Genomic DNA, 27,426 nt, shown 5'->3' on the forward strand with positions numbered 1-27,426 from the left:
TGACTGCATTACAGTACCTTGAAAGCAGAAGCTTTATAAAAGAGGAAGGAGCTTTTTTTCCATTCAGTATTTAGGTCACCGGTCACGTCACTTAAAGTCTTCATTTCATGCTGTCATTTTTGTTGTTTGGTGTCATCAGATGTCATCAGTAGAGGGAGGTAGCCACTACCTCAATCAAACCTGGCAAATTAACTTCAAGAATTAGGCAGCACCTAATGTCAAAGAAACAGCTCCAGACTGTTTGTCCACAGTTCAGACATTCTCGCAGTTTTGCAGAGGCAAGGTAGTGCGCTTAGGGAACCGTAAAACATCCTTTAGGTTGTAGCTTCCCTTTCGGTTTTGTTTATAGAAACGACAACATAGCACACAAAGTATGAAGACAAACAGAACAGCTGCAGTTACCCCAGCTATTATCCGTATCAAGGGGGAAGCTGCAGAGTTGGGAAAGGGGTTTGGTAAAGAAAACAGAAAAAGAGAATATTTTAAATTAGTCAAACAGAAAATACCCAAACACTGCTTGAATTGAAACTGTGAAAAACAAACCAAAATCTCACCTTGTACATCAATGTTAAACTCCTTGGTGACAGTCCCTACTGTGTTGCTCACAGTGCAGATATACTGTCCTTCTTGCTCAAAGCCGACAGATTTAATAGTGAGAACGCTGCCACTGTAGGAAGCTGAGCTATTTACTGGGAATGTCCAGGTGTATGAGGGCCTGGGGTTTCCCACAGAGGAGCAGTTCAGGTGTAGAGCATCTCCTTCTGTGACTGTGATATCATCTGGATTTGGTGGCCCTATTAGCTCAGGTCCATCTTTGTGATTATTGAAGGAAAAAAAGAACAAAACATTTAGCAAAACAAACAATTTTGGAAGAGAAATTTCATATGGGGAAACATGGGCCTGTTTTCACAGTTGCGCAATTTTGTTAATTTCTGTAACTTTTCATCTGTGATAACTGACAGAGAAAAATTTTAACACTTTGGAAAAGTTAAACAGATTATTCACTAACATAATATACAGCAGAAAGTGGAAAGCACTGTCCACAGTTCAGCCCACTTTGCTTCATTTCTACTCTGTTAGATTTCAAAGGATCATATTTTACCAGTTTGTCCAGTTCATGATGTTTAACTGCTCTACTTACTTTGCAGGTTAATGCTCGCCACACTAAACATCTGACATAAAGTTTATATTACATGCAGTGTGACATTAAGAGGTCAGTCTGATAGTTTAGAGAGTTATTCTAGCCATATGACACTCTGAAAGGAGTGGATGATTTTTTCTGGAGTAGCTTTAACTTAATAAAAAGAACAGACTTTTCTTTCTTGAAGATTTGTTGCAGTCAATTGCTTCCAGATTTAAATTGATATATACTAAAAAAATTTCATTTAGGGTTTAAGCGCAATTACTATTATTTTTTTAAGGTTCACAAACAAAGTTGAGTTCTATTCTTGGTTTCTACAAACACACTGAGTATTTTAGTTTTTAGCAGCTAAATCCTCCACTATGTTCATCAGCTCGTGTCAGTCAATGGTTTGTTGATGATGCTTTTTAGAGCCTGTTCATTAACAGTGATGAGAGCTGTGAGGAAGAATTAAAACAGTAAAGTAATGGGACATAAAACCAAACCAGTGACATGAAACATGCTCAAAATGTCAAACTCTGAGGAACAGTGAAGGTCTCACTCACGGGTTTCTTATGTTCACTGTTGGACTGTAGGTGACCCAGTGCTGTGTTTCCTCTGTAGAAGGTCACAGTGAGGCTTTGAACAGGAGCTACGTTCTGTACGCTACACTGCAGGGTGTACTGCTGATTCTCAAACATCATCCCAGTGTGGTTTACAAAGCTGATGGAGACACTTTCTGGAGGCTCTGAGAAGACAGGGAAAGAAAGAGTAACACAGATAGATGTTAGTCAGTAACCGCTGAGAGTACGAATCCATCTAACTGTGTATTAATACCAGTGTTGGGACTAACGCGTTATTAAGTAACGCGTTACAGTAACTACGTTATTATTGTGGTAACGAGCACGGTAACTAGTTATTACGCCAAAACCAGGAACGCGTTACTCGTTACTGGGATTTAGATAGGCTCGTTACTCGTTACTTAGTGTGGTGGATATCGCGGAGCTTCCACAGATTCAATAACATTAGCAAGTGGTGGAAGCCAGCAGGTGGATGAAGGAAAAGGGAGGCAAGAGGAGAGACCCGAAGCGGCCGCCGGTCCGCGTGTCAGGTGAACTGAACTTCAGGTAAGAAGTTATGACCTGCAGTCTATCTGAGTCAGATATAAACCAAGTTTAGGTGGAGTTTATTTTCGGTATGCTGACATTTTCGTACTGCGTGCTAGCTAGCATGACGGAGTTTCTATACAGCTGGGTGGGTGCTATGTGTAACTGATGTTGAACTTTATTTTGTTCATACGGTTAATTATTAGAGTTGCCAACCGTCCCGTAAAAAACAGAATCGTCTCGTATTCAGAGAAAATATTACGCGTTTCGTACTGAGGTGAAAAGGAACAGTTTGTCCCGGACTTCAGCTACAATGAAAAAGACACAAAGCTGAAGCTGCACAGCTGCCTCTTCTTCTCTCATTCTCTCCTCTCCCGTTTCTACTTCAATCACGAAACTGATCAATGATCAGCTGATCGGCTTTTCTCTCTTGTTTATTTATCGCCCACTTTGCGCCAGAAAGAGGAAACCAGCGGATGTCGCGTTAAACAACAGCAGCACGTTTAAGCTTGATCAGCTGTTGTTAGAATTTATTTAATATTAATTTCTAGTATCAGCTGATGTTTGCTGGAGCCACAGCTGTAAAGCTGCTGGTCATGATATCGGTTTGTATATCTGGTGAGAGGGAAACATGAAGATGAAACCAGGAGATGTCCTTACTGAATCATCAGAGCTGAACAGGTGATGGAGAAACAGGTTTACCTTTTAGGTGACATGAATGAGTTGAAGGGAAGTTATGAACTGTTTCTGAGAGACAAATAACACCAGGTTCCTTTTCTATGTAGCTGACAGCTGGTAACTGTGCAGGGGCGGGTCTAGCAAAGTGTTGCCAGGGGGCCAGGTAGGGCATTAACAGGGAAAGGGGGGGACAAGGAAATACTTTTCTTTATTGTTCTCATTTAAAATGTCTCGCTTTTAAAAAAATAATTATCCGAGTCTTACAACAAACAATTGATAGATTGATACATATATACCATCAGAACAGTGTAAATCACTGTCACAACAGTGTTTGTTTTCATTCATAGGCTTTATGATTTTTCCTATAATGGTGAGCCGGTCTCTAGTCAAAATGCCCGGGACGATTTTTTTGTCCCAGTCCAGCTCTGTGTGCAGCTCATCTGCAGTCTGGTGTTACCTACATCTTCCTATTCAGAAGGCAGAATTTCTGAGTTCTGAGTACAATCAACAGCACCATGACTGCAGTTTTTGTGTTGGATGTAAAAAGCAGGCTAGAATCATGGCGGCGGTCAACGACGGTCCAGGCGTGGGATTTCTCTCATGGAAATGTGCACATTATTTTTTCCTTTGGCACAGTGCACTTGTGGCAAGTAAGCAAGATAGAAGTCTGACAATCTTGCTGGGTATCCAGTTACAGAAGCAACACATTAACAAGAGAATTCTGAGTAAAACCAAAGTTACTTTCCCTAGTAACTAGTTACTTTGAAAGTAACGAGTAACTTGAAGTAACTGAGTTACTTTTTTAGAGAAGTAACTAGTAATGTAACTAAGTTACTAATTTAAAGTAACTTACCCAACACTGATTAATACAAAGAGATCAAATTCTGATTATAAATGATGCAAAATTCACTACAAAGTCTGATGTTCTAAAGTAAGCATACTTACGATAGATGGTTATATTCAGAGTGCTACTACACTGATCACCAATATTAGTGATATAATAGCACTCGACAGATATGTCCCATTCAGTCAGTCTGTCAACCGTCCAGAACATCGTGGTTCCATTTTTTGTAACTTCTCCCACAGCGTGCTCCAAACCAAAAACATCTTCACTGCAGTCCTTCTGACATACAACACATGTAAAATTGGCTGGGTCACCGTACTTCACTACCAGTGCAGATGGAGTGAACACAGGATGCTCTGTGCAGCCCGAACCTGTAAGAAAAAACAAAACAAAACATTACATGCAATTATTTGCAAGGAAAATATTTACCATCCATCCTGGTCACCTCAGCTGCTCCTTTTAATGTAGAGTTGCACCAGGTCCAATCTGAGCCCGTCACAAATGACTGAAGTCTGCATCCTGTCTGAGGATGAGCTTTTTCCATGTACAGGAGATAATGAAGGTGTCCATGAAGCAGGTGGGAGAAATTCCCATGAAAGTGAAAAGTTAAGAAGTAAAAACATCGATCAGCTGACTGTGACAAATATCAGCATGTTGAAAATATGTGATCCCCTCAACTGTGATAACGTTTGACTATATTTGAAACTGTCGATCTCCTGGGATTCACATTTCAGTTACTCTGAAAGATGTGATAAACAAAAAACGTGTTGTGAGCAGCACTTCTGCAGAGAGACACCGTCTTGTTGAGGCCAGAGGAGAAAGGGCAGACTATGATCATTTAGATTTCACCTGCAACTGTGCTGGACAGAAAAGCATCTGTCCTCGAGGCTACGGCTGCACAAATGCATGTTGGGTTCAACAAGCCAAAAACAGAAATCAGAGGCTGCAGAGAGACAGGCAAACCAAACCTGGACAGCTGAAGGTTTCCAACATGTTTTGGACTCAAGAGCAAGAAGAGCCGAGGCTGTTTTAGAGCTAATTGAGGCCCTGCTAAGCATTTAAGTGATAACTGAGTTTGCTTGAGCAGTTAACTATGATAATTAATTATCAATTAGATTAATTAGATTGTCTTATAGTAACTTTTAGATTTGACTTGAATCTTCCACCTTTGTGTGTCATAAAGACATAGTCACCCTGTTCTACACAGTAACCACAGATACAGAGAGAGATGAGAAATTCTGATGTTGGACTGTGTGGAGAGATTATGAGAACCCAAATGCAGACACTTGAAATCAAGAGTGGGTTTGAACAAAAGGCGAGCCGTTTATTTGGGCTGAATAAAAATATAAATAAGAGGCAAATGAGAACAGAGACTTAACTAACAAACTAAACTGCATGAACTAAAGCTAAACACTAAACACAGAACACGGAACACGAGACCTGGATGTGGGAACATGGAGTGAGAAACACATGGGAACTGTCAGGTTTTGTGTCGTGTGGAGGCGAGGAAGTGACCCAAACGCAGGACTCATGGATAGTGGAGAACTGAAGATGGTTTATTATGAAGCGTGGATGAACAGGGCAGGAACGAAAGGACTGACTGACTGAAAGACTGAATGGCTGGCTGAACTGAACACAGGCGGAAACGACAACATAACATCAATGACACGACAGTGAACGAGTGGAAACAGAGGACTTAAATACACAGACTGATGAGGATGATAATGAGAGACCGGTGAGTACACAGCTGAACATAATCTGGCCAATAACACAAGAGACGAGCTGACACAGGAAAAACAGGAAGTGAGAACATAGATGTGGCAACATAATGTAAACATTACCTAAACGTGACAAAACTGAAAACACTGGGTCACCGACCCAGGAACCCTGACAGTACCCCCCCCTTCAAAGGCCGGCACCCGACGGCCGAAAGAGAAAAAACACCAGAACAGGGCGGGCGGAGGGGCGGAGTCCAAAGAGAGACAGTTCAGGCGGACGGCCAAGTGGCTGGTGGCCGAGACGAGACAGTTCGGGCGGCGGCCACGTGGCCGGCTGTGACGCTGGAGGTGATCCGGTGGGCGGCCGCGAGGAAGGTGGCGGCGGCCGCTGAGAAGGTCCGGTGGGCGGCCGCGAGGAAGGCGGCGGCGACGTTCAGAACGTGGCTTGGGCGACGACGTGGCAGCCGCAGGACCAGGCGAGGCCAACGCAGAGGCAGAAGCTGGACTGTGCGAAGCCGAGGCTGGACCAGGCGAAGCAGAAGCTGGAGCCGAGGCTGGACCAGGCGACGGCATGGGAGCCGGCGGTGGCGACGCAGAAGCTGGAGCCGAGGCTGGGCCAGGAGGCGCGGAGGCCCCTGGCTGGAGATAGGCTGGGCCAGGAGGTGCGGAAACCCCTGGCTGAGGAGCGGCCGGGCCAGGGGGCGCGGAAACCCCTGGCTGAGGAGCGGAAGAGCTCACAGCTGGCTCTGGATGCTGTGGATGCTTCGGGTCCGGGAACTGAAATGGATGGTGAAGACTGGACTACAGAAGACTGGACTACAGACGGTGAGAGAACGGGTGACTGAACTACAGGATGCTGGATGGCAGACTGAACTGGCTGGACAGGCTGGAGGACGGGCGACTGGATGACAGACTGGACAGGCTGGAGAGGACAAGACTGGAGGACAGGAGACTGAGCTATAGGGGCCTGAGGAACAGGAGACTGAGCTACAGGGGCCTGAGGAACGGGAGACTGGGCTGGAGCGGGCTGGACTGACTGGGCTGGACTGACTGGAGTGGAGCGGGCTGGACTGACTGGGCTGGAGTGGGCTGGACTGACTGGGCTGGACTGACTGGAGTGGAGCGGGCTGGACTGACTGGGCTGGAGCAGGCTGGACTGACTGGAGTGGAGGCTGAACAGCAGGCGAGTGAACTGACTGGAGTGGGGGTGCTAAGGGACGAACAGAGGTGGGTGAGGCTGACGACGGAGCTGAGGTTGTGACGGAGACAAAGCTACAGCCTGGGCTAGTAAAGCTGGTGCCTGAGCAGGGGAAACCACAGCTAGCCTAACCAGGGATAGTGCAAGGGCGTGAAAGGCTGGATCAGGAGGTGGATGAAGTGGTGGACTGACGGGTGGAGAGGCTAACTCTTCTGAGCCTTTAGGGAGGTCAGGCTGAGTTCTGGCTGCCCTCAGCCTGGGCGCTGGGACAGGCACGGGAGGTGGCTGGACACCAGTCACCCCCACCCGAGAAACAGGAGCGGGTGTGGGTGGCTGGACACCAGTCACCCCCACCCGAGAAACAGGAGCGGGTGTGGAGGTAGACTGGGTCACAGCTGCCCTCCTCCTGGGAGCTGGCACTGGTGTGGGTGTAGGCTGACTGATAGGAGTAGAAATAACGAGTGGGTGAGCGATACTGACAGGTTTAGGTGACTGGGTATTTCCAACAGTGGCCTGAGCTGATGAAACTGGAACAGGCTGACAGGTGGACGAAGGAGCAGGCTCAGATAAAACAGTCCTAGAGTGAGCAGGCCTAGGGTTTGCATACACAGGGACTGTAACAGATTTATCAGAGATGGCACTGGCCTTTCTGCCATCACCATTTACAGTCTTTAGTTGAACAGTCTTCGGGGGTGTTGAAGTGCGGGTATTGTCCTTAATGAATCCCAGCTCAGAGGGAGCAGAGCAGAAAAGTTCTTCCCAGTCCACATCATCCTCCAGGAGGGAAGCACCCCACGGATCGGAGATGAGTCTATTATTAGTTTTAAGTGGAGGATCAAATGAGGAGGGTGGAAAACAGTCCATTTTAGGGCGGCGTGTGCGCCGCTTTCTCCGTGAAGAGGAAGCGGCCGGGGTAACAGCGAAGCCTTTGGCGCGGTAGCCTCTGTTGAGCCGAGGTGGGAGGCGGAGCCGCTGTGCCGGGGCGAGGTTGAAGGTCCGGTGAATGAGGTAGATGGCGTGTGAGCGAGGAGCGGACCCGCGAGGGAGGGAGCCGCCGAAGCGCGGCACGAAACGCCCACTCTCCGCGGCAGATGCTCCGGTGCAGGTGGGGCAGCAGGTGGGAGAACGCGGCGTCTCCGAGGCCCGCCCAGAGCCAGGCGAGTTCCCTCGAAGATGTGCTCTCGCTCCGCGAAGAGCCGCTGTTTCTCCTTGAGCTCCTCCGCCCAAACGGAGAGCGCTGCCTCCTGCCGCTCAAAAAGGTTCGAGTCCGCTGGCTGGCTGAACTGAACACAGGTGGAAACGACAACATAACATCAATGACACGACAGTGAACGAGTGGAAACAGAGGACTTAAATACACAGACTGATGAGGATGATAATGAGAGACCGGTGAGTACACAGCTGAACATAATCTGGCCAATAACACAAGAGACGAGCTGACACAGGAAAAACAGGAAGTGAGAACATAGATGTGGCAACATAATGTAAACATAACCTAAACGTGACAAAACTGAAAACACTGGGTCACCGACCCAGGAACCCTGACAGGAACACAGCTGGGACGAATAGACATAACAACACAGGGGAAGCAAAACTAAACACACTGAACACGGGACCAGAGAGTGTCAAAATAAAACAGGAAACACACTAAGATGCAGACTAAGACACGTGCCTGACATAGGGGTCAGGAGGACAGAACGCACATGGACACAAGACAGACTGTGGAGACAAAGGAAGGACACACAAAGAGGGAAACTTGGAAACAGTTACAGGAGACGAGACATGGAGGGAGCGAGACCAAACACAGACACGACTGGGGAAACACAGAGGACATGACAGACTGTCACAGGAGACGCAGGAAAGAGACAGAGACCAAAAAATACAGACAAACATAAACTCAACAGCATAAAAGAACTGAATTCAAGACAAAACTGAATACAATTGAACTTAAAACATGTTCACGATGTAATGGAAGGAAACATGAACACAAAATAACACAAAGCATTAGGGGAGCAATGCTGAAACCTAAATATCCTGATAACGCAAAGCATCATAAATCAATAGTAAAACTCAAAACTCTCAAACCATGACATGTGAACGTTAAATAAACCAACAAAATTGATACATGATACAGAGCCTGCCTGATGTAGCTCTCAGGCTTTGCTCCATTAGCTAAGAAAGTGGTTAATACAGTAATATATACTTACAGTATATGACCTGATATGTTATGCACTGTCTGAACCTTAAAAGGATATAGATGTTAACTATTACAAGAAAAATAAGGCACAATACTGAGAAAAGTAAATTAAGAAAATTACAATAAAAATATATATATTGTGAAACAATACATGTAAAAATCACATAATTGAATCAATTAATATAATGTACTGTATATAAGATCATTACAAAAAATAGAACTGCCATTTATAAACACAGTAACAAAACTCCACATGTGTGAGAACTTACCGTAGCCTGACACATGGAAGTGACACAGAGAATGCAACAAAGAAACAGCCAAAAATATGCAACAGCAAAACATGATGTTCAGCTGGTGTCATCTAAAAGTGAAGCTGATCAGCTCAGGTCTGAAATTTAAAGGAACTGTTACTGTGTGTGTGTGTGTGTGTGTGTGTGTGTGTGTGTTTAGGGGTGATGTCAGACTGGGTGGGAACATCATAAACAAGTGAAGCGATATTGGTTTTACAAACACCAGATACAAAATGCAAACTAAACTTCTTCATCAAAATAATTTACATGATAAGTTTACACACAATCATCATGGATGTGAAACTTGTGGTAATTTGTGGGTTTTTAACAATTTCTTTGAACTGTTCTTTTTCCTGGGTGCAATGACTGTACAGCACACGCTGTTAAAAAACAAACAAACAAGAATTGGGTCACAAGTTTGAATTTATTTTAGACTTTATTCAGTCTGCACAGGACCAGAGTTTACATACAAACTGAAATATACATGTGTACATATCTCTACACATCATTGCACAAGCACTTAATAACAACAACAACAATAATGTACTTCAGTAATATACCTCATAACTCATAACTGTTCACTGTCAGTCTGCACACTGCTGATTTGCACATCTTTTTAATTTTGATTTTTAACTTTTATACTTGACTTTTAAATTTAGTTTTATTCTTTTATCTGGTCGGCAGTTGCACAGCTATAAGCATTTCACTGCATGTCATATTGTGTATGACTAGGGATGGGTATCGTTTAGGTTTTATCTGATACCAGTACCAAACCGGTACTTTTGAAACGGTGCCGGTGCTTAAACGGTGCTCGAACCAGTGCTTAAAGAATGGAAAACACAAACTTGACCTAAAACCTCTCATTTCTAGCTGTTTTTTTGTAAAAAGATAACAATGTTAGCCTTTTCTGCAGCTATAGGACATATATGGTATCACTCTTGGCTGGAAGCAGTGCTTAATCAATGGAAAAAACACAAACTTTGTCCAAAAACCTCTCATGTTTAGCTGTTTCCCACTTTTTCTTTGGTCATTTTAGCCTTTCTGGCCAGTGTGACAGGAGTATCTGCCATCAAACAAGAAGACAGCCGCATATAACTATGACGGTGTTTGCTAGTTCATCTTACATGCATTAATGTAATAACGTGGCCTACTCAACGTAAATTACACATGTACAACATTAAGCTACTCACGCAGAGGAGAACGGCTGCTGCTGCCATCATCATCCGTCATCATTTCTGCTACAGTGACAGGGCTAGGGGCCAGGACTCTACTCTTCAGGTTCTTGGGGGATGTTGCTAACTCCGGGTCCGATAACAGGCACCACACCCGCAGTAGATGTGCTCGGTGTGAGGTCTCGCAGCACGCTATCAAATACGGTGCATTTCTCGGCTTTTAATTAAAGCGCTATGCGTCGCCAGGTGTTTCATCAGATTTGAGGTGTTACCTCCTTTGACAGTATCACAGTATCAGCTTAAAGCACTTGTTGCAGGCTGCTGAGTTTGCATCTTTTGCTGTGAAGTACAGCCAGACTTTTGACCGCTTCGCCTTGGGCATTTTTAATCTGTAGCTCTGCTCTAAAAGAACGTACGTACCTGGCCCCGCCTACTGCTACTATGCTTGGAAACATAAAATGATTGGCTAGAATTCAAAGTGTATGACATCTCAGGGAAAATAGCACTGAAATAAAGCACCGAAATGTGCGCTGCTTTTCGGTCTGGTTACTACCGTTTATGTCAGATCATGGCACCGGATACCGGTACCCATCCCTATGTATGATTGTGTATATAACAACATTTTTTTTAATTTGATTTGATATATACACACTCACATCTGTAATAACTGGTTCTGAAGGTTATACAAAGTATTTTAACTTGACAAGGCCTATTAATGTCTCACAGAGTGAGAGGTGTGGTACACCCTGGAAAGGTCGTCATTTTGATGCAGGGAAAAAGAGCAGTTCAAAGAAATCGTTAAAAGCCCCAAAATACAATGGCATTAATGCTCACGATGAGTGCTGGTAGATGAGAGAAAGTAACATTTTATTAAATTAAAAATCACACAGAACAAAAACTAAGGTAATATATAAAAATATGTTTTATGTAAAAAAATAAAAAAGTTATCTAAGTTCAAACATTTTCACATTCTAAAAAGTGCGTTCTATGAGCTGTCAAGAACTTTTCGCATATAACTGAAGCTGATAAGGCAAAACCACAGGAAGGGTGTTTGTGTTCATGTACCAGTGTTGTCAGCATTTGAATTTATTTTTAGAGACAGCTCATGAAGTTCAAAAATATTTTAGGGAGGGCCAACACCAAAACAGCTAAGCAAACAAAACCAACCAAAACATGCTAGAGCTCAGAGCAGAGGCCTGTACCATGAATCAGGATTTGGAGATTAGGGTAACATCAGCTTTAAGCCTGGGTAACTTTGCTGCAGACAGGCTGTACAAGTATTTCAAGTATAACATAAAATGAACAAGACAAAAACATTTATTGCAAACAGGTTAAATTGCGGTTTATCAGACATATATTATTTCCAAAATAGAATAATAATGTTGGTTTAACCTAAGGTAACTAAATACACTCAACATAATAAGTTTAATGAATTGTCTTAATCTTATCTAAGTACCAACAACACTGTACATGGAAAGCGCCTTCAGGTGACTTTTGTTCTGATTTGGCGCTATATAAATGAAATTGAATTGAATTGAAATCTACACCTATTCAAACACATAGTCAGTGGGAAATACACTCACATCCACACCCTTCTTCAAAGGTCTTATGTATGCAAATGTGTAGGACTGCTGTCTTACATTTGGGCAATATCTCTAAAATTAGAAACATCCTGTAGCAGAGTGAGGCTGAAAAACTAGTTTCATTATTATCAAGTTGTCCTAAAAACAGCTGAAAAGTCTTCAGTTGATCCAAAATGCTGCAGTAAGAGTCCTTCTCATCAAATAATCAGGCCCCATATTTTATTAAAAACCTTATAGTACTGTATCACCCCATTACAGCACTTGCTCTCAGACTTACTTCTGTTTCCTAGAGTATTTAAAAGTGAAATGGGAGGCAGAGCATTCAGCTTTCAGGCCCCTCTTCTGTGGAACCAGCTTCCAGTTTGGATCTGGGAGAGAGACACTATCTCTACTTTTTAAGATTAGGCTTAAACGTTTCATATAGTTAGGACTGGATCAGGTGACCTTGAAGCCTCCCTTAGTTATGCTGCAATAGGTCTAGGCTGATGGGGGATTCCCATGATGCATTGAATGATTTTCCTTCTCTCACTCATTTTACTCTATGTGTTTCTACACCTCTCTGCATTTCATTATGAGTTATTGTTAATCTCTGAGTCTCTTCCACAGCATGTTATTTGTCTTGTCTCCCTCTCCCCAAACGCAACTGGCTCCTGAGCCTGGTTCTGCTGGAGGTTTCTTCCTGTTAAAAGGCAGTTTTTCCTTGCTCCTGTCACCCAAGTGCTTGCTCATAGGGACTTGTAGGAAGTCTTATGATTGTTGGGGTTTTCTTTGTGTTGTTTAGGGTTTTATCATAAAATATAAAGCATACATTCAATTAAAAAAAAATGAAAGACCAAAAGAAGAAAGAAAAAATGGCTGTGTATATAAGTGTAAGTTGTCTTTGCACAAAAAGACAGATAGAAAACTTATTGATTTAAGATTAATTTATTTATCACTATGCAAAGCTAGGTTGTATGGCAGATTGCAGCAGTGTGAACAGGATATGATTGAGGTATTGTCTATAGCAGGGGTCTGCAACCTTTTACACCCAAAGAGCCACTTGGACCCGGTTTCCACACAAAAGAAAACACTGGGAGCCGCAAATACTTTTTGACATCTAAAATGAAGATAACACTGTATATATTGTTTTCTACCTTTGTGTGAACAACTAAGGTGTGCTGCTTATGAAATCCATGAAGTGCTACAGAGAAAATTACATTTTATTTATGTAATCAACACATTTTGAACTCTTAAAGAAATATAACAAAAGGAAAGACACCCAGCTGAACTAAAATGATCCATGTAGCAAACAAAAACTGTTGTGAGCCGCCTCCCTTATATCTCCTTTGGGCTTTTGGAGCCTTGACCTGACTTTTAAAAAATAATTGGTAAAAAAAAAGCTCTATGCTGCTGAAAAATGAAAAATAGATATTTGCAAAATTCTGCCTAAATATGTATTTTACCTGGTTAATGCGTGCGGCGGGGGCGTGGTCTGCAGCGCCGCTGCAGGGGAGGCGGACGCACCTGAGCGGCACCCGCAATCACGCCTCGCCGCCTTAAAGTCTGTACTCTCTGCTGTTGTTGGTGGTGTGTGTCGGGCTGTGAACTGCGAAGCTACAGCCGGCTGTATGCGTACAGCAACTGTGTGTGAAAAGTGGTCAATAAAGAGATGCTGAAAAGCGCGTTCATGCAACCATCGTCGGGTCTGCCGTGATGTGTTTACAATGGGACTTCTGATCCTGAACCTCTGCGCACAGCGTCTGCTAATCGGTGCTGTGCGAAGTCAGTTTACGCAGGACTGTAAGCTGTCATCTGTCGTCTGTGAGGCGTGAGCAGTGTTTGTCTTTAACATAGTTCACGGTGGAGCTGCTGACATAATGTGGATCCGAAGATCCATAATTGGCCTACCTGGGGTTGAAAGTCTCGATAAATGCACGGTGTTTCGGCGGGAATACCGGCTTCCGCGAGTGTGACGCTTATATTGAGCGAGGAAAAAATAATAGAATATAATTTTATATTTATATTTCAATATCACAATAATTTTCCAATTTAGAACTACAAGTTTAAAAGAACTAACATAAATAAAATACACTTCAGCGAAATACTTCTAATTTATTTTCCCAAACCATGCGGAGCCGCACTATAAGGACTAAAGAGCCGCATGCGGCTCCGGAGCCGCGGGTTGCCGACCCCTGGTCTATAGTATCATCTGGAGTATGCTTACTGAGCTTTCTGGTCTTGATAGATGAACTATTGAACTATGAAAAACCAACCTTCTGAGCATGCTCCAGGCACGGGGATGGACCATACAGTAGTGCAATTCGTCCTGATCAGTGATTGGTCAAAAGTCTAGAGTGGAAGAAGGGGAAAAAAGGGGACTTCTCATTGATCAAAAATGTGCAATGAAGGACACTTCTTTTTTTCCATTCTGTCTGTTGTCTTTTTTTCTCTATCAGGTGATGTTTCCAGCTCCTTTATCCCACCTGATGCCTCGGCTGCGTTCTGCGGTCTTCAGCATGATCCCAATGTGTTATTTATTTATTTTTACTGGTGTACAATGACACGACAGTAAGCATTATCAGTGTACAAACAATAAAAGTATAAATAAATAGTATAGTAAGTATAAATAAAAATAATAGTTTTTACTCCAACATCGATGAGGATTTTCCTTTGGCTCTTTTGAACCAAAACAGGTTGGAAAATCCCCTGAAATTAACAGCAATTGATAATGAATTGCTTTCTTTTCCTCTGTGTTATTATGATGTGCAAAGACTAGCCATAAGAGGAGTCTTTTAGGTTTCCCCGATGAGACGATGTAATTGTTTTACTTTTATACTGTTAAAATGTGAAGGATTATTTATACCATTACACTGTCATTTACAGACAGGCAAGAAATTAAAGGCATACCCTGAACTCTTGACCCCTACACGGAGAGACGTTGTTGCACTTTGCTGCCATGTTAGGGTCCACTTGTCAAAGGGAAAAGAGTCGTAAAATCAGTGTAAAGTTGCTATGAGAGATTATCTTTGTCCTGTGAATAAGTATTTGAAGAGGGGTCACTGAATAGATGGTGTGATCATATACCATGGCTTTCACAGTCACCAGATCTCAACCAAGACTATCTGGGGGAAATTTGACTGACATAAAAGATAGATGATCAATTCCAGGAAACACTGAAGCTGTTGTGGAGGCATTTGTTGTACAAATACTTCACAAACTTGTCTTTGCCACCTGCTTGTACACATTGCTTGTTTGGTTCTGGTCTGTTTCTACATAGTTGTGTCTTCTGAGCGTTTTGGCAGAGAATGCTATTTGTGTGTAACTTAATAAAAAACATATCAAGCATGTTTCTCTTTCTATAGATTGTATTTATTTATACTTGTATGTTTTGTCAGTGGCCTTAGGACTATTGTGATGATGATCCAAAGAAGGTCAGTAAGTCTAAGGCAGATTAAAGCCCAACTTTGGCATTCGTTAAGTGAATCCACAACTCACTGTTACTGTAACACAGGACACTTTATTAAAGCGGATGAAACGGGAATACAGCACTGCAGGATAGTCAGTGAACTTGAATTATGAATGCAATGCGAGGGACTTTACAAAATTAAACTGAGGCTTATTTGTGTTAATGTAGACTTTGTACAGAATTTAACTGTTTTGATGCCATAAACTTTGTTTAACGTTCTTATGGCATGCATGTTATGTTTATATTACGTGTAAAACTAGTGGCCATCTTTACGTAACTTAATTAACTAGCAACTTACTTAGTCATGACAGAAGCTAATATTTCTGTCCTTACACTGTTTAAATTGTAACCATTTTATTACAACATAAAGCTAACCTTTACACCGTAACTGTAAGCTAGCACCATAAAGACGGTTAAACACACAATATCTACAAATGCATCTCAAAACTGTTGCATCAGCACTCGCTGTATTACTAACACAACCACATTAAAATTACTGACACTCACTGAGTTATTATAGTCACTCTATAAATGCTCTACATTGTATGTTGTTAATGTACATGCTATTTCCTTGTTCATTTACTTTCAGAACATATTCCCACATTGTGATTCCTACTGCTGTCATGGTGCTGTACAAATAAATAAATTCTCAGACTGCATTTGACAGGTGGTATGTGTTCTAACCGACATCCCAGGAAGACACTATTTGAGCTTCAGCCCTGTAGCAGACCCTTTGGCCCAAATGTGCATTGTCCCACCATCTGCCTGGTGGGACGATGCCAGTATGGCAGATTATCAGTCCAGCCCTGCCCACGACTGATAAGCTGATATGAGAAAACCATAGGAAGGGTGCGTGTAGTCAGGTTTCCCATTTTTTTTCAGCATCTGAATGTATTTTTATTTTTTTTATTATGTGGTGGCAGATTGCTTTTCTCATGTATTAATCACGTATTTTAACCATATCACTCTAGTATAGTAAAGAGCACTCCTGTCACCAGTTTGTATGCATGTGGAATGTGATCACAAGTGGGGCCCAAGTTTTATTGTACCTTTACAGCAGACTAATTTTCCTCTTGAGGGCTCTGCGCATCCTGTTGTAAGGGGGTGACGTTTGGTTGGAGTTTTCCTTGGACTGAAAAGGATTTGTTTATAATTGATCTGCTGTGGAATGTTCTTTGTTTAAGAGTGTCTTTGTTTGCGTATATAAGATGTAAGGGCGGTGTCCACAATTCAGAGATCACCCTAGTGTTTGGCTGGAGTGGGTCTCTCCATATTGCAATATGTTTATTAAATCATTTCAAAATGCTCACTCGGTATGTTGCAGGTTATTGTTAACATTTCCCCAAAAATATATTATTTATTAATATATATAATAATATTTTATTATTATTTATTATAATTTATTATTTATTGGCAAACAGGCAAAGTATTCACATGAAGGTGGATACCAGCTTGAAGATTTGGGAAACTCAGAACCCTGAGTTTTCCAAATGAAAGGTGTTGGCAGCATACATTATGACCAGTCACAACTAGGGATGGGTATCGTTTAGGTTTTATCCGATACCGGTGCCAAACCGGTACTTTTGAAACGATGCCGGTGCTTAAACAGTGCTTGAACCGGTGTTTAAAGAATGGAGAACAAACTTTGTCCAAAAACCTGGGGGAAAACGTTAGAGCACTTATGCAAATATGTGATGTCTTGATCAATCGAGCAGATATTTGAAGTTTACACAGCACCATTCTCGCATGAAAATATCTTAAAAGTTTATTTTGTGACCCAGAAAGAGTAATATTTCAAACTCTGCCACTTTGTGTTCCTCCACCACTGCCTCGTTTGAGTTTTGGACGAAATGCATTCTGGGATATTGCATTTCGTCATTTCGAGCTGATTGGAGACCAAAACAGCCAATCAGATTTTTTTGCGTCTGTTAAGGGAAAATTGTACTTAGTAGTCAGTATAAGCTTTTAATGATATAAGTTTAACTGTGATAGAATACTGCATGATGACCTTTTCCTTGCTTAGAACTGATTGTTCTTTATAAAACGTGTTCTGATATTTCTATCTGAATCTTCCCACAGCGATAGTAAGAAGTTGAACAAGCACACACACACACACACACACACACACACGCTCACGTCACTGAACGAATGTATTAATTTCTCTTGTGTATAAATAAAGACAAGTGCAACAACAGAGCGCGCACTTCACAGGGCCCCCTCTGATGTGAGCGCTCTGTAAACGCCCTTGCAAGTCAAAACCTACTGTGTGTGTGTCTTCACTCTTAGACTCTCAGCTGAAGAAGTGTCATTTAGAATAAATCTCTTGACAGCATCCAAGTCTGTGATTGGCTGGTTTTGTGGCACAAATATAACGGTGTACAGAAAGAGTTGAGCGCGCACGGGGAGAAATGTTGAGAGCGCAAGCAACACATTGCGAGCGAGCGCAAATGCAAAAACTGAGCGAGAGGGGCTGCTATTGTGTGTGTGTATGGATAATAGCAAACACTGAAATAAATTTTTGCATGCAGCAATGAATTTTGTTCACTCAAATTTAGCTTTTCTTCGCTCAAAATAAATTTCTCCTCAAAATACAACACCTGCACCTGCAAATTTTTTTTTACGTGCGCTCAATTTTTTTTTTTTTTTTTTTTTTTACATGCACTCAGAATAGTGGCACAAAAATAACGCCAGTTGCAGTCTAGTGAATCACAGTTAGTTGATCAAACTATGATGCTTATGGCTTACGCATTGCAGGGGAAGGCGTCGTGCGAGGAGGGTGTCCAGGTGGTCTGGGTGAGGAGTGGTAGAGAGAGAGTCCAGAATATACTTGGAGCAACGGCCCTGGCAGGGAGGCAGGCGGGTGAAGGGCCACGATGAAGGGAGCGCAACCTGATAGGTGAAAACTCGCATCCAGACTGAGATGTGTATTATTCCAGCTTGTGAAAGGTGACGGCCAGGCATGTACTATGACACAGAGAAAACACTGTGAGTAGAAATGCAGAGTTAAGGGCTCTCACAAGAGCTTGGCAGCCTATCACTAACACAAGTTAGCTGAAGATCTAGCAGAGGTCTGTTGTGAGTGCTGGTCTTAAATGACTTGATTGCAGTCAGGTGCGAAGGCTGATTGGAGTCTCTGCCTCAAGGTGGAGCCCAGCAGAGTGGAAAAACCCCGCACTCACTCGGACCATGAGAGTTGTATTTATCCGCGACACCTTAAAGGCCGGCCCATGAAAATATTGTTGGACATAATCTGGTCTGTGGCCCAAAAAAGGTTGAGGACCACTGGTATAGAATATAAAACACATGAATGATTAACAGCAACATTTCCAGAGACACAGAATATATGCATAACACCAACTGAACTGAATGACGGTGAGACGAGGGAACTGAAGCAAGTGTCCAGAAGCAAAATAGAACAGAGGACAAGGCTTGAGGGTGGATACACATGGATACAGGAGTATGATGGAATTGAATCAGATACATGAAGAATAATCTGCTGTTTATCACCATTACATTTGCAGATGAGATGAAGTGGAAACACCTTGCAAAGCACCAACAACGTTATTCATTTAAGCGCTTTATAAATTTGACAATGGAACATCATAAACAAAGCAAACTTTGTGACCTATAATGACTAAAAGTCCCTTTTATGTTGCATCTTGAATAGAAAAGGACATAAAATTCAAGATACTGAGCAGTGAGGACAAATTGTTTTCCAAGGACAACCCTTATCTAATTTAACTTAAGAGGAAAAGTGACATTATTGAATAATCCCAAGAAAATATGCAGACATTGTGAAGTGTCATGTATGAGATTGAGAGAATACCTATGAGATGTATTAGGGATTTTAGGTTTGAGTGAAAATAGCCTGCATTATCAAGCAGAGAATGATTAAGGAGAGAATCAGCCAACAAGTGAAGAACAGAGGGGACATTTATCTAGCAGAGACCCTCAAAGACCCCGTGGGCCCAGTTTGAACACCACATTTAAACAAAGAGATATTGGGGAGAACCTTTCATTGCAATTGTGCTTTTTCCAAGCAATAAGTTTACTTAATAAAGACAGACCGTTACTGATTCTGATGAGCAGCTTGTATCAAAAGCACGTGTTAACCATTTAGTCATTTCTTCAGCTGTCACTAACAATAATTTTGTTGAGTTTGTAGTTTCCCATTCAGTTGTGTTTGCAGTAGCATCCCACTGACAGTCCGACAAGGACCAGAGCTCCCAGTATCGTCCCAGCTATTATATATGGGATGGAGTTGACTGTAGAATTGGGTTGAGGTGGGGTCGGGGGTTGGGTAAAGAAAGGAAAGGAGAATCATTTATACCAGGCAAATTAAAAACACCAAAACACTCACAATGAACTTGATTTGTGAAGTAATATTGTGATTGAACTTCAGTGACTCATTTTCCAGGAAGTATCTGACAACACTCACCTTGTACATCAATGTTAAACTCCTTGGTGACAGTCCCTACTGTGTTGCTCACAGTGCAGATATACTGTCCTTCATGCTCAAAGCCGACAGATTTAATAGTGAGAACGCTGCCACTGTAGGAAGAACTATTTGTTGGAAGTGTCCAGGTGTATGAGGGGCTGGGGTTTCCCACAGAGGAGCAGTTCAGGTGTAGAGTGTCTCCTTCTGTGATTGTGATCACATCTGGATTTGGTGGCTCCTTTAGCTCAGGCCCATCTGTGTGATTATTGATAGAGATTAAAAATACGAAGCAAAATTTCAGCATAATCAAAATAATTTATAAATTAAAACACATTTCTGGTGTAATATACAACAGAAAGTACTGTCGACAGTTCAGCCCACTGTACTTTATTTTCACTTTGTGCTGCTATACTCTGTTGTCAGTTTGTCCACTTCATGATGTTTAACTGCTCTACTTACTTTACAGGTTGATGCTCGCCACACTAAACATCTGACATAAAGTTTAAATTACACGTAGCATGACAGTAAGAGGTCAGTCTGACAGTTCAGAGAAGTAAGAGAATTGTTCAACCCATATGACACTGAAAGGAGACAAATCATGATTAATTCTTCTGGAGTGGCTTTAAATACACTTATTCTTTTATTGCATATTTGTGACTCTGTATTGATTCCACATTTAAACAAATAGTAAAGCCGACCTTTTATCATTTAGGATTTAAACACAATTACTATTATTATTTTTTAATGTTCACAAACAAAGTTTACGTCTATTCTGGCTTTCCACAAACTTCTGAGGGAAACATTTTACTGGTAAACAGCTAAATCCTCCACTATGTTCATCAGCTTGTGTCAGTCAGCAGTTTGTTGATGATGCTATTTAGAGCCTGTTCATTAACAGTGATGAGCGCTATGAGGAAGAATCAAAACACTATTTCTTTACTGTTTCGATTCTTCCTCAAAGCGCTCACAAGGACAAAAAACCAAACCAGTGACATGAATCATGCTCAAAATGTCAAACTCTGAGAAACAGATCAAAGAACGTCTTTATTTCTCTCAGACTCACAGTGAACTATAGCAGGGAGTTTTTCTGATGTCACCACTGGAGGGCGCTGTGGTCCAGCTGGTCCCAGCTCCAGCTTGGTTTCACACCAGTACTGGGCTCCATCATCTTCTCTACTGGGAGTGATGTTCAGAGTAAAGGTGTCATTCACTGGTTTCTTCTTTTCACTGTTGGACTGTAGGTGACCCAGTGCTGTGTTTCCTCTGTAGAAGGTCACAGTGAGGCTTTGAACAGGAGCTACGTTCTGTACGCTACACTGCAGGGTGTACTGCTGATTCTCAAACATCATCCCAGTGTGGTTTACAAAGCTGATGGAGACACTTTCTGGAGGCTCTGAGGAGACAGGGAAAGAAAGAGTAACACAGGTAGATGTTAGTCAGTAACTGCTGAGAGCATGAATCCATCTGTGTATTTACACAAAGAGATCAAATTCTGATTATAAATGATGCAAAATTCAGTAGAAAGTCTGATGTTCTAAAGTAAGTATACTTACGATAGGTGGTTATATCCAGAATGCTAGAACACTGATCACCAGCATCAGTGTTATAATAGCATATGAGAGATGTGTCCCATACAGTCAGTTTGTCAACTGTCCACAACATCGTGGTTCCATGTCCTGTAACTTTTCCCACAGCGTGCTCCAAACCAAAAACAGTTCCCCTGCAGTCCTTCTGACATACAACACATGTAGCATTGGCTGGGCCACCGTACTTCACTACCAGTGCAGATGGAGTGAACACAGGATTGTCTGTGCAGCTAGAATCTGTAACAGACACATCATATGCTGTTATCTGGTAGATTAGCAGATGTATCTTAACACCAAGTGTGTATTATTTTAGTCAGACATTACTGTATATTTTGATTCCTTAAAAAGTGTTGTTGCAACCCAATAATATATTTGTACATTATATGGTTCTGCTGTTCTCTCTGTGTGTATACCGTATGTTTATTTAACCCTATAATGCCCTTTGTATCATATTTAATACATGAGTTTCTGAGACCTCTAGCTCATCAACATGATCAATACTTGCCATAATTTCAAAATGTTATGGACAAAACTCTTTTTTTCACCTACAATTAACATTGTTGTTAACAAAAAGTTGCCAGAAATGCCCAATGTATTAAATGTGATTCAAATATATAATAAAAATATATCATACACAACATGATTTAGCAAAAATAAAACTTGTGGATTTTGTTGTGAGGGTTAATAAACATCTCAGTTCCAAAAGAACAGAATTTTCTGGCTTTTTTGATGGGTTGGGTCTTACAGGGTTAAAATCAAACACAAAATGAATCAGCAACATCATATGTAGAGTCAACTTTTCAACTGATATCAGAGCATGTTGTACAAGGCTTTTATGTATGTATATATATATATATATATATATATATATTAGAGATGGACCGATCCGATATTAGGTATCGGTATCGGTCCGATACTGACGTAAATTACTGGATCGGATATCGGCGAGAAATAAAAAATGTAATCCGATCCATTAAATATCAAAAAAGCACCTCACAAAACTTGCGACACGGCGTAACTCGGCTCATAACCGTAGCAGTCGGAGCAGTGTGCATCACGTGATAGAGCGGCTGTGTGTATTTGTAGCCTCGCTAGCAAACCAGCATTTCATCTCCGAGGAAGTTATCCCAGAGAGAAGTAAAGCAAGTGTGTAAGTTCATCTCTGAATGTTTGTAAAGCGTACCTGCGTTAAGCTTAACCACCGATATATGGAGCGTCTGCCTCTTCTCTCTCTCCCTCTCCTGCGCTACTTCATGAAACTCCTTAATGATCAGCTGATCGGCTTTTCTGTCGCCAGTCCGTCTCTCTTCTTTGTTTTTGGCCCACTTTGCACCAGAAAGAGGAAACCAGCGGCTGAACAACAGCAGCACGTTTAACCTTGATAAGCTGTTGTTAGAATTTATTTAATATTACTTTCTAGACCAGGATCCTTTTCTACGTAGCTGACGGCTGGTAACTGTGCAGGGGCGGATCTAGCAAAGTTTAGCCAGGGGGGCCGATAGGGCATTAACAGGGAAAAGGTGGGCACAAAGGCATACTTTTCTTTCTTATTCTCATTTAAAATGTCTAGCTTGTAATAAATAATTATCTGAATCTTACACCCAAAGTTTTAATCTGATGTAAAATGTATAGAAGTCCATTACTGTATATAGTAACTGTTAAATGTCTAATATACCCCAGTAAGCTATAGTACTTTTTCCTTTGGGAAGATACCATCTGTGAATTCTGCAATTCTGTAGTAGAAAGATGTTGAATCTATTTACTTATTCTTGAAAAATAATTTATTTCTGTGCATTTTTTTTCACACTGCATCAAATTAAAGTTGATTATGTCGATTAAGCATCATGAGATGGAGGGTGGGCGGTGGTTCCCTATTTTTTTTTTGCTGGGAGTTTGCAACCCTATTAGTTAGGTTGCTTAATATTTCTGCTAAGTACTCTTTAAAATACCAGAATAGGAAGGATGGAGTAGGTTTAAGTTTATTAGATTGATCAGTATTGCTGAACTATGAAATATTTTGGGTGCAGTGTATTTTTTACATACAGGTATAACAGAGTAGCTTTAGTATTGTTGTTTATTTAAACTTGAGTATGAATTTATACAAAATGCAGCAAGATATTAAAGAAACAGTTTTATTGATTAAAAAACACACTATATCGGATTAATATCGGTATCGGCAGATATCCAAATTTATGATATCGGTATCGGTATTGGACATAAAAAAGTGGTATCGTGCCATCTCTAATATATATACATACACACACACACACACACATATATACATATATATATACACACACACACATATATATATATATATATATATATATATATATATATATACATATATACATATATACATATATATATATATACATATATACACACATATATACATATATACACACATATATATATATATATATATACACACATATATACATATATACACACATATATATATATATATATATATACACACATATATATATATATATATATATATATATATATATATATATATATGTATAATTTAGCATTAAGAAAGGAGAGAGACATTGTTTGCATAGTTACACAAACTGGTGACAAATTAAAGGAAAAGCTTGAACAGTTGAACCCTGCAGTGAGGGGAAGTTTTGGCCCTTATGTGCTTCTTTGGGGTATTTTGCTTGAGGCAAAATAGTTGTTCTGAGTTATCACTTTGATCCTGTTAGGAACCATTTCTGTCCTAATTGGTCTCGTCTAGGATGTCAGCACTTTCATATAGACGGGACAGGGGTCTCTGATTGGTTTAATGACTATAAAAATCATGTAAATGATATGCTAGAGACCTCAGTCATCCATTCATCCATTTTAAGGGGCCAGGTCGCGGGGGCAGCGGCCCAAGTAGAGAAGCCCAGACGTCCCTCTCCCCAGCCACCTCCTCCAGCTTATATATAATCTCTCCAGCGTGTCCTGGGTCTGCCCCGTGGCCTCCTCCCGGTGGGACATGCCTGGAACACCTCACCCAGGAAGCACCCAGGATTCATCCTTGTCAGATGCCTGAACCACCTCAACTGGCTCCTTTAAATGTGGAGGAGCAGCGGCTCTACTCTGAGCCCCTCCCGATTGTCCGAACCTCTCACCCTATCTCTAAGGGAGAGGCCAGTCACCCTTTGGAGGAGGCTCATTTCCGCCACTTGTATCCGCGATCTCGTTCTTTCAGTCACTAACCACAGCTCGTGACCACCGGTGAGGGTAGGGACGTAGATCGACCGGTAAAGTGAGACCTTCGCTTTTACAGTCAGGTCTCTCTTCATCACAACAGCTGCGGCCGCTGCACCAATCCGTCTGTCGATCTGCCGCTTCCTTCTCCCGTCACTCGTGAACAAGACCCCAAGATACTTAAACTCCTTCACTTGGGGCAGGAACTCGTCGTTGACCCGGAGTGGGCACTCCACCCTTTTCCTGCTGAGGACCATGACCTCAGATTTGGAGGTGCTGATTTTCATTCCCACCACTTCACACTTGGCTGCGAACCATTCCAAGGCGAGCTGGAGGCCATCACCCGATGAAGCCAACAGAATCACATCGTCTGCAAAAAGCAGAGATGAGATCCTGAAACCACCCAAGTGAAAGCCTTCTGCCACTTGGCTATGCCTAGAAATTCTGTCCATAAAAATTCTGAATGGAATTGGTGACAAAGATGGGAACCACCACCCCTGTCTGCCAATCCAGGGGTACTGCCCCTGATCTCCACGCAACATTATAGAGGCGTGTCAACCAAGACAGCCCTACAACATCCAGAGCCTTCAGGAACTGGGGGCGGACCTCATCCACCCCAGGGGTTCTGCCACCAAGTAGTTGTTTAACTGCCTCAGTGACCTCGCCCCAGAGATTGGCGGGTCATCCCTTTCGTTCCCAGCCTTTGCTTTCTCCACAGAAGACGTACCAGTGGGATTAAGGAGGTCCTCGAAGTATTCCTTCCACCGGCCGACAATTTTCTCAGTCAAATTCAGTAGCACTCCACCCGCACTATACACAGTGCAGGTAGAACACTTTCCCCTCCTGAGTTACCTGACAGTTTGCCAGAATCTCTTCAAGGCAGTCGGAAATTCTTTTTCCATGGCCTCTCCGAACTCCTCCCACACCTGAGTTTTTGTTTCAGCCACTGCCCACACCGCATTCCACTTGGCCTGTCGGTACCTATTTGCTGCCTCCAGAGTCCCACAGGCTAACCAAGCCCAGTAGGATTCCTTCTTCAGCTTGGTGGATTACAACCACGACAGGCATCAACTACCTTGCGGCTGCAGCTCAGTGCAGCGGCTTCAGCAATAGAAATGCTGAACATGGTCCATTCGGACTCAATGTCCCCAGTCTCCCTCGGAATGCTGTTGAAGCTCTGCCGGAGGTGTGAGTTGAAGATCTCGTGCACCGGGGCCTCTGCTAGGCGTTACCTGAGTTTCCAAAACATATGGCCTCAGGTCTGGTGATACAATTGCAAAATTGATCATAGACCTGTGGCCTAGAGTGTCCTGGTGCAACATGCACTTATGGACACTCTTATGTTCGAACATGGTGTTTGTTATGGCCAAACTGTGATCTGAACAGAAGTCCAGTAAAAAAAACACCGCACAAGTTCAGATCTGTGAGGCCGTTCCTCCCAATCACGCCCCTCCAGGTCTTGCTGTCATTGCCAATGTGAGCATTGAAGTCTCCCAGTAGGACAACAGAGTCCCCAGGAGGAGCACCCTCCAGTACCAGACCCAGAGACTCCAAGAAGGCTGGGTACTCTGAAGAAGGCTGGGTACTCTGAAGAAGGCTGGGTACTCTGAACCGCCACTTGGCACATAAGCACAGATGACAGTCAGGGTACAGGTCCTCACAGTCACTAGATCTCAAATCAGTTTAACCAGTGCGGGTTAGCGTGACCAGATCCAGATGTGTTAAAAACAGTAACTGTACTATCCAGGTTAAAGGCTACTGTAGTTTATCTAAATGAAGTTTTCCTAACTCTCCTGCTAAGCAAATACATTCATCACAAATGGAAGCTAAACTTGACCGTATGAGGAGTCTTTGTACGAAAGCTACTTTTGGCTGCTCCCTTATAAACAACAGATCGCCACAGCGGGAAGCTCTGCATGTTTGATGCAGCAGATTTTTAGGTCCGATGCCATCCTGACACAGTCCCAAATGGATCAAAGCGGGGTTCTTGTAAATCACTATACTATGGAGCCACTTTGCAATACAGTTTTATCGCTCTAGTTTAGACACTATTTTCTCAGCCACCACCAAAACACAAAATGAAGGAACAGCTTTAGGAAGAATGATTTTCCATCGGTAGAGGGGTCCGGAGATTTTGGATATTGAGTCTCAGAAGCACTTAAACTTTATGTTGATTTCTTTTTTCTTTTTCTTTTTTTATTCAATAATATGAGACATAATGAAATAGTTAAATCTCTAAGTCTCATAATAAAAGCATGAAGCGTCAAACTGATGTGTTACTTTGAAGCAGCAACACTCTACCCCAAAAAACTATGGGAAAAATCTGTGAGCAAAACAGATAACAGGACACTTACCAGAGGTGGACACATGGACGTCTCGGAAGGATATTATCAAAGAAATAAAGAGGAAAAGGTAACAGGAAAACATCGTGTCCAAAGAGTTTTGTTGGGAAAATGAAAAAATGTTTGTTAATAAAAAATCTCAGAGGCAAAGTTTGTTCGCCTGATGGTGTCTGGAATGAACTGAGAGCAGAAAAGATAGCAACATGGAGGCCCAGTCTCTTTTATAAGCTGTGGGCGGGGATCAGCGGGCTGGTCTTCTTTTTGGGAAAGTGAAATCGAAAGCATCCATCTCGGTGAAATCCCATTAAGCAAAAATAAGCGATGAACTCATGACCTGAGTAACATGAATAAGCCTCATAGCAGGCAGAGCCCCCTGAACACGATACTCTCTGCAGTTATTTTTAGTCTGTTTATTCTTGCTCCCCTTTGCACTAGCTTGAAGACATAAGAGGCACAACTACATATCAGAAGAATCTGCAACCACATCAGCAGAGCCACACAAATG

At 42.1% G+C, this 27,426-nt stretch overlaps 1 protein-coding gene across 2 annotated transcripts; it reads right to left on the reverse strand.

Moving 5' to 3' along the window:
- On the reverse strand, nucleotides 1-27,377 carry LOC102080315 (vascular cell adhesion protein 1). Of its 2 annotated transcripts, XM_019355701.2 has the most exons (6): nucleotides 26,934-27,254; nucleotides 21,343-21,612; nucleotides 20,853-21,182; nucleotides 19,790-20,044; nucleotides 18,097-19,616; nucleotides 14,069-14,432 (listed from the first exon to the last, which is right to left on the reverse strand). In XM_019355701.2, the coding sequence occupies exons 1-5, from the start codon at nucleotides 27,004-27,006 to the stop codon at nucleotides 19,525-19,527; spliced, it is 1,020 nt and encodes a 339-aa protein (XP_019211246.1). In that variant the 5' UTR covers nucleotides 27,007-27,254; the 3' UTR covers nucleotides 14,069-14,432; nucleotides 18,097-19,524. The 2 variants fall into 2 exon arrangements, with proteins under 2 accessions (XP_005465821.2, XP_019211246.1); XM_005465764.4 differs by lacking the exons at nucleotides 14,069-14,432; nucleotides 18,097-19,616; nucleotides 19,790-20,044 and adding exons at nucleotides 1-431; nucleotides 555-812 and having other exon boundaries at nucleotides 26,934-27,377.
- Nucleotides 27,378-27,426: the final 49 nt, after the last annotated feature.

Source organism: Oreochromis niloticus, unplaced genomic scaffold (assembly GCF_001858045.2).
Source record: "Oreochromis niloticus isolate F11D_XX unplaced genomic scaffold, O_niloticus_UMD_NMBU tig00002736_pilon, whole genome shotgun sequence".
Classification (NCBI taxonomy): Eukaryota; Metazoa; Chordata; class Actinopteri; order Cichliformes; family Cichlidae; genus Oreochromis; species Oreochromis niloticus.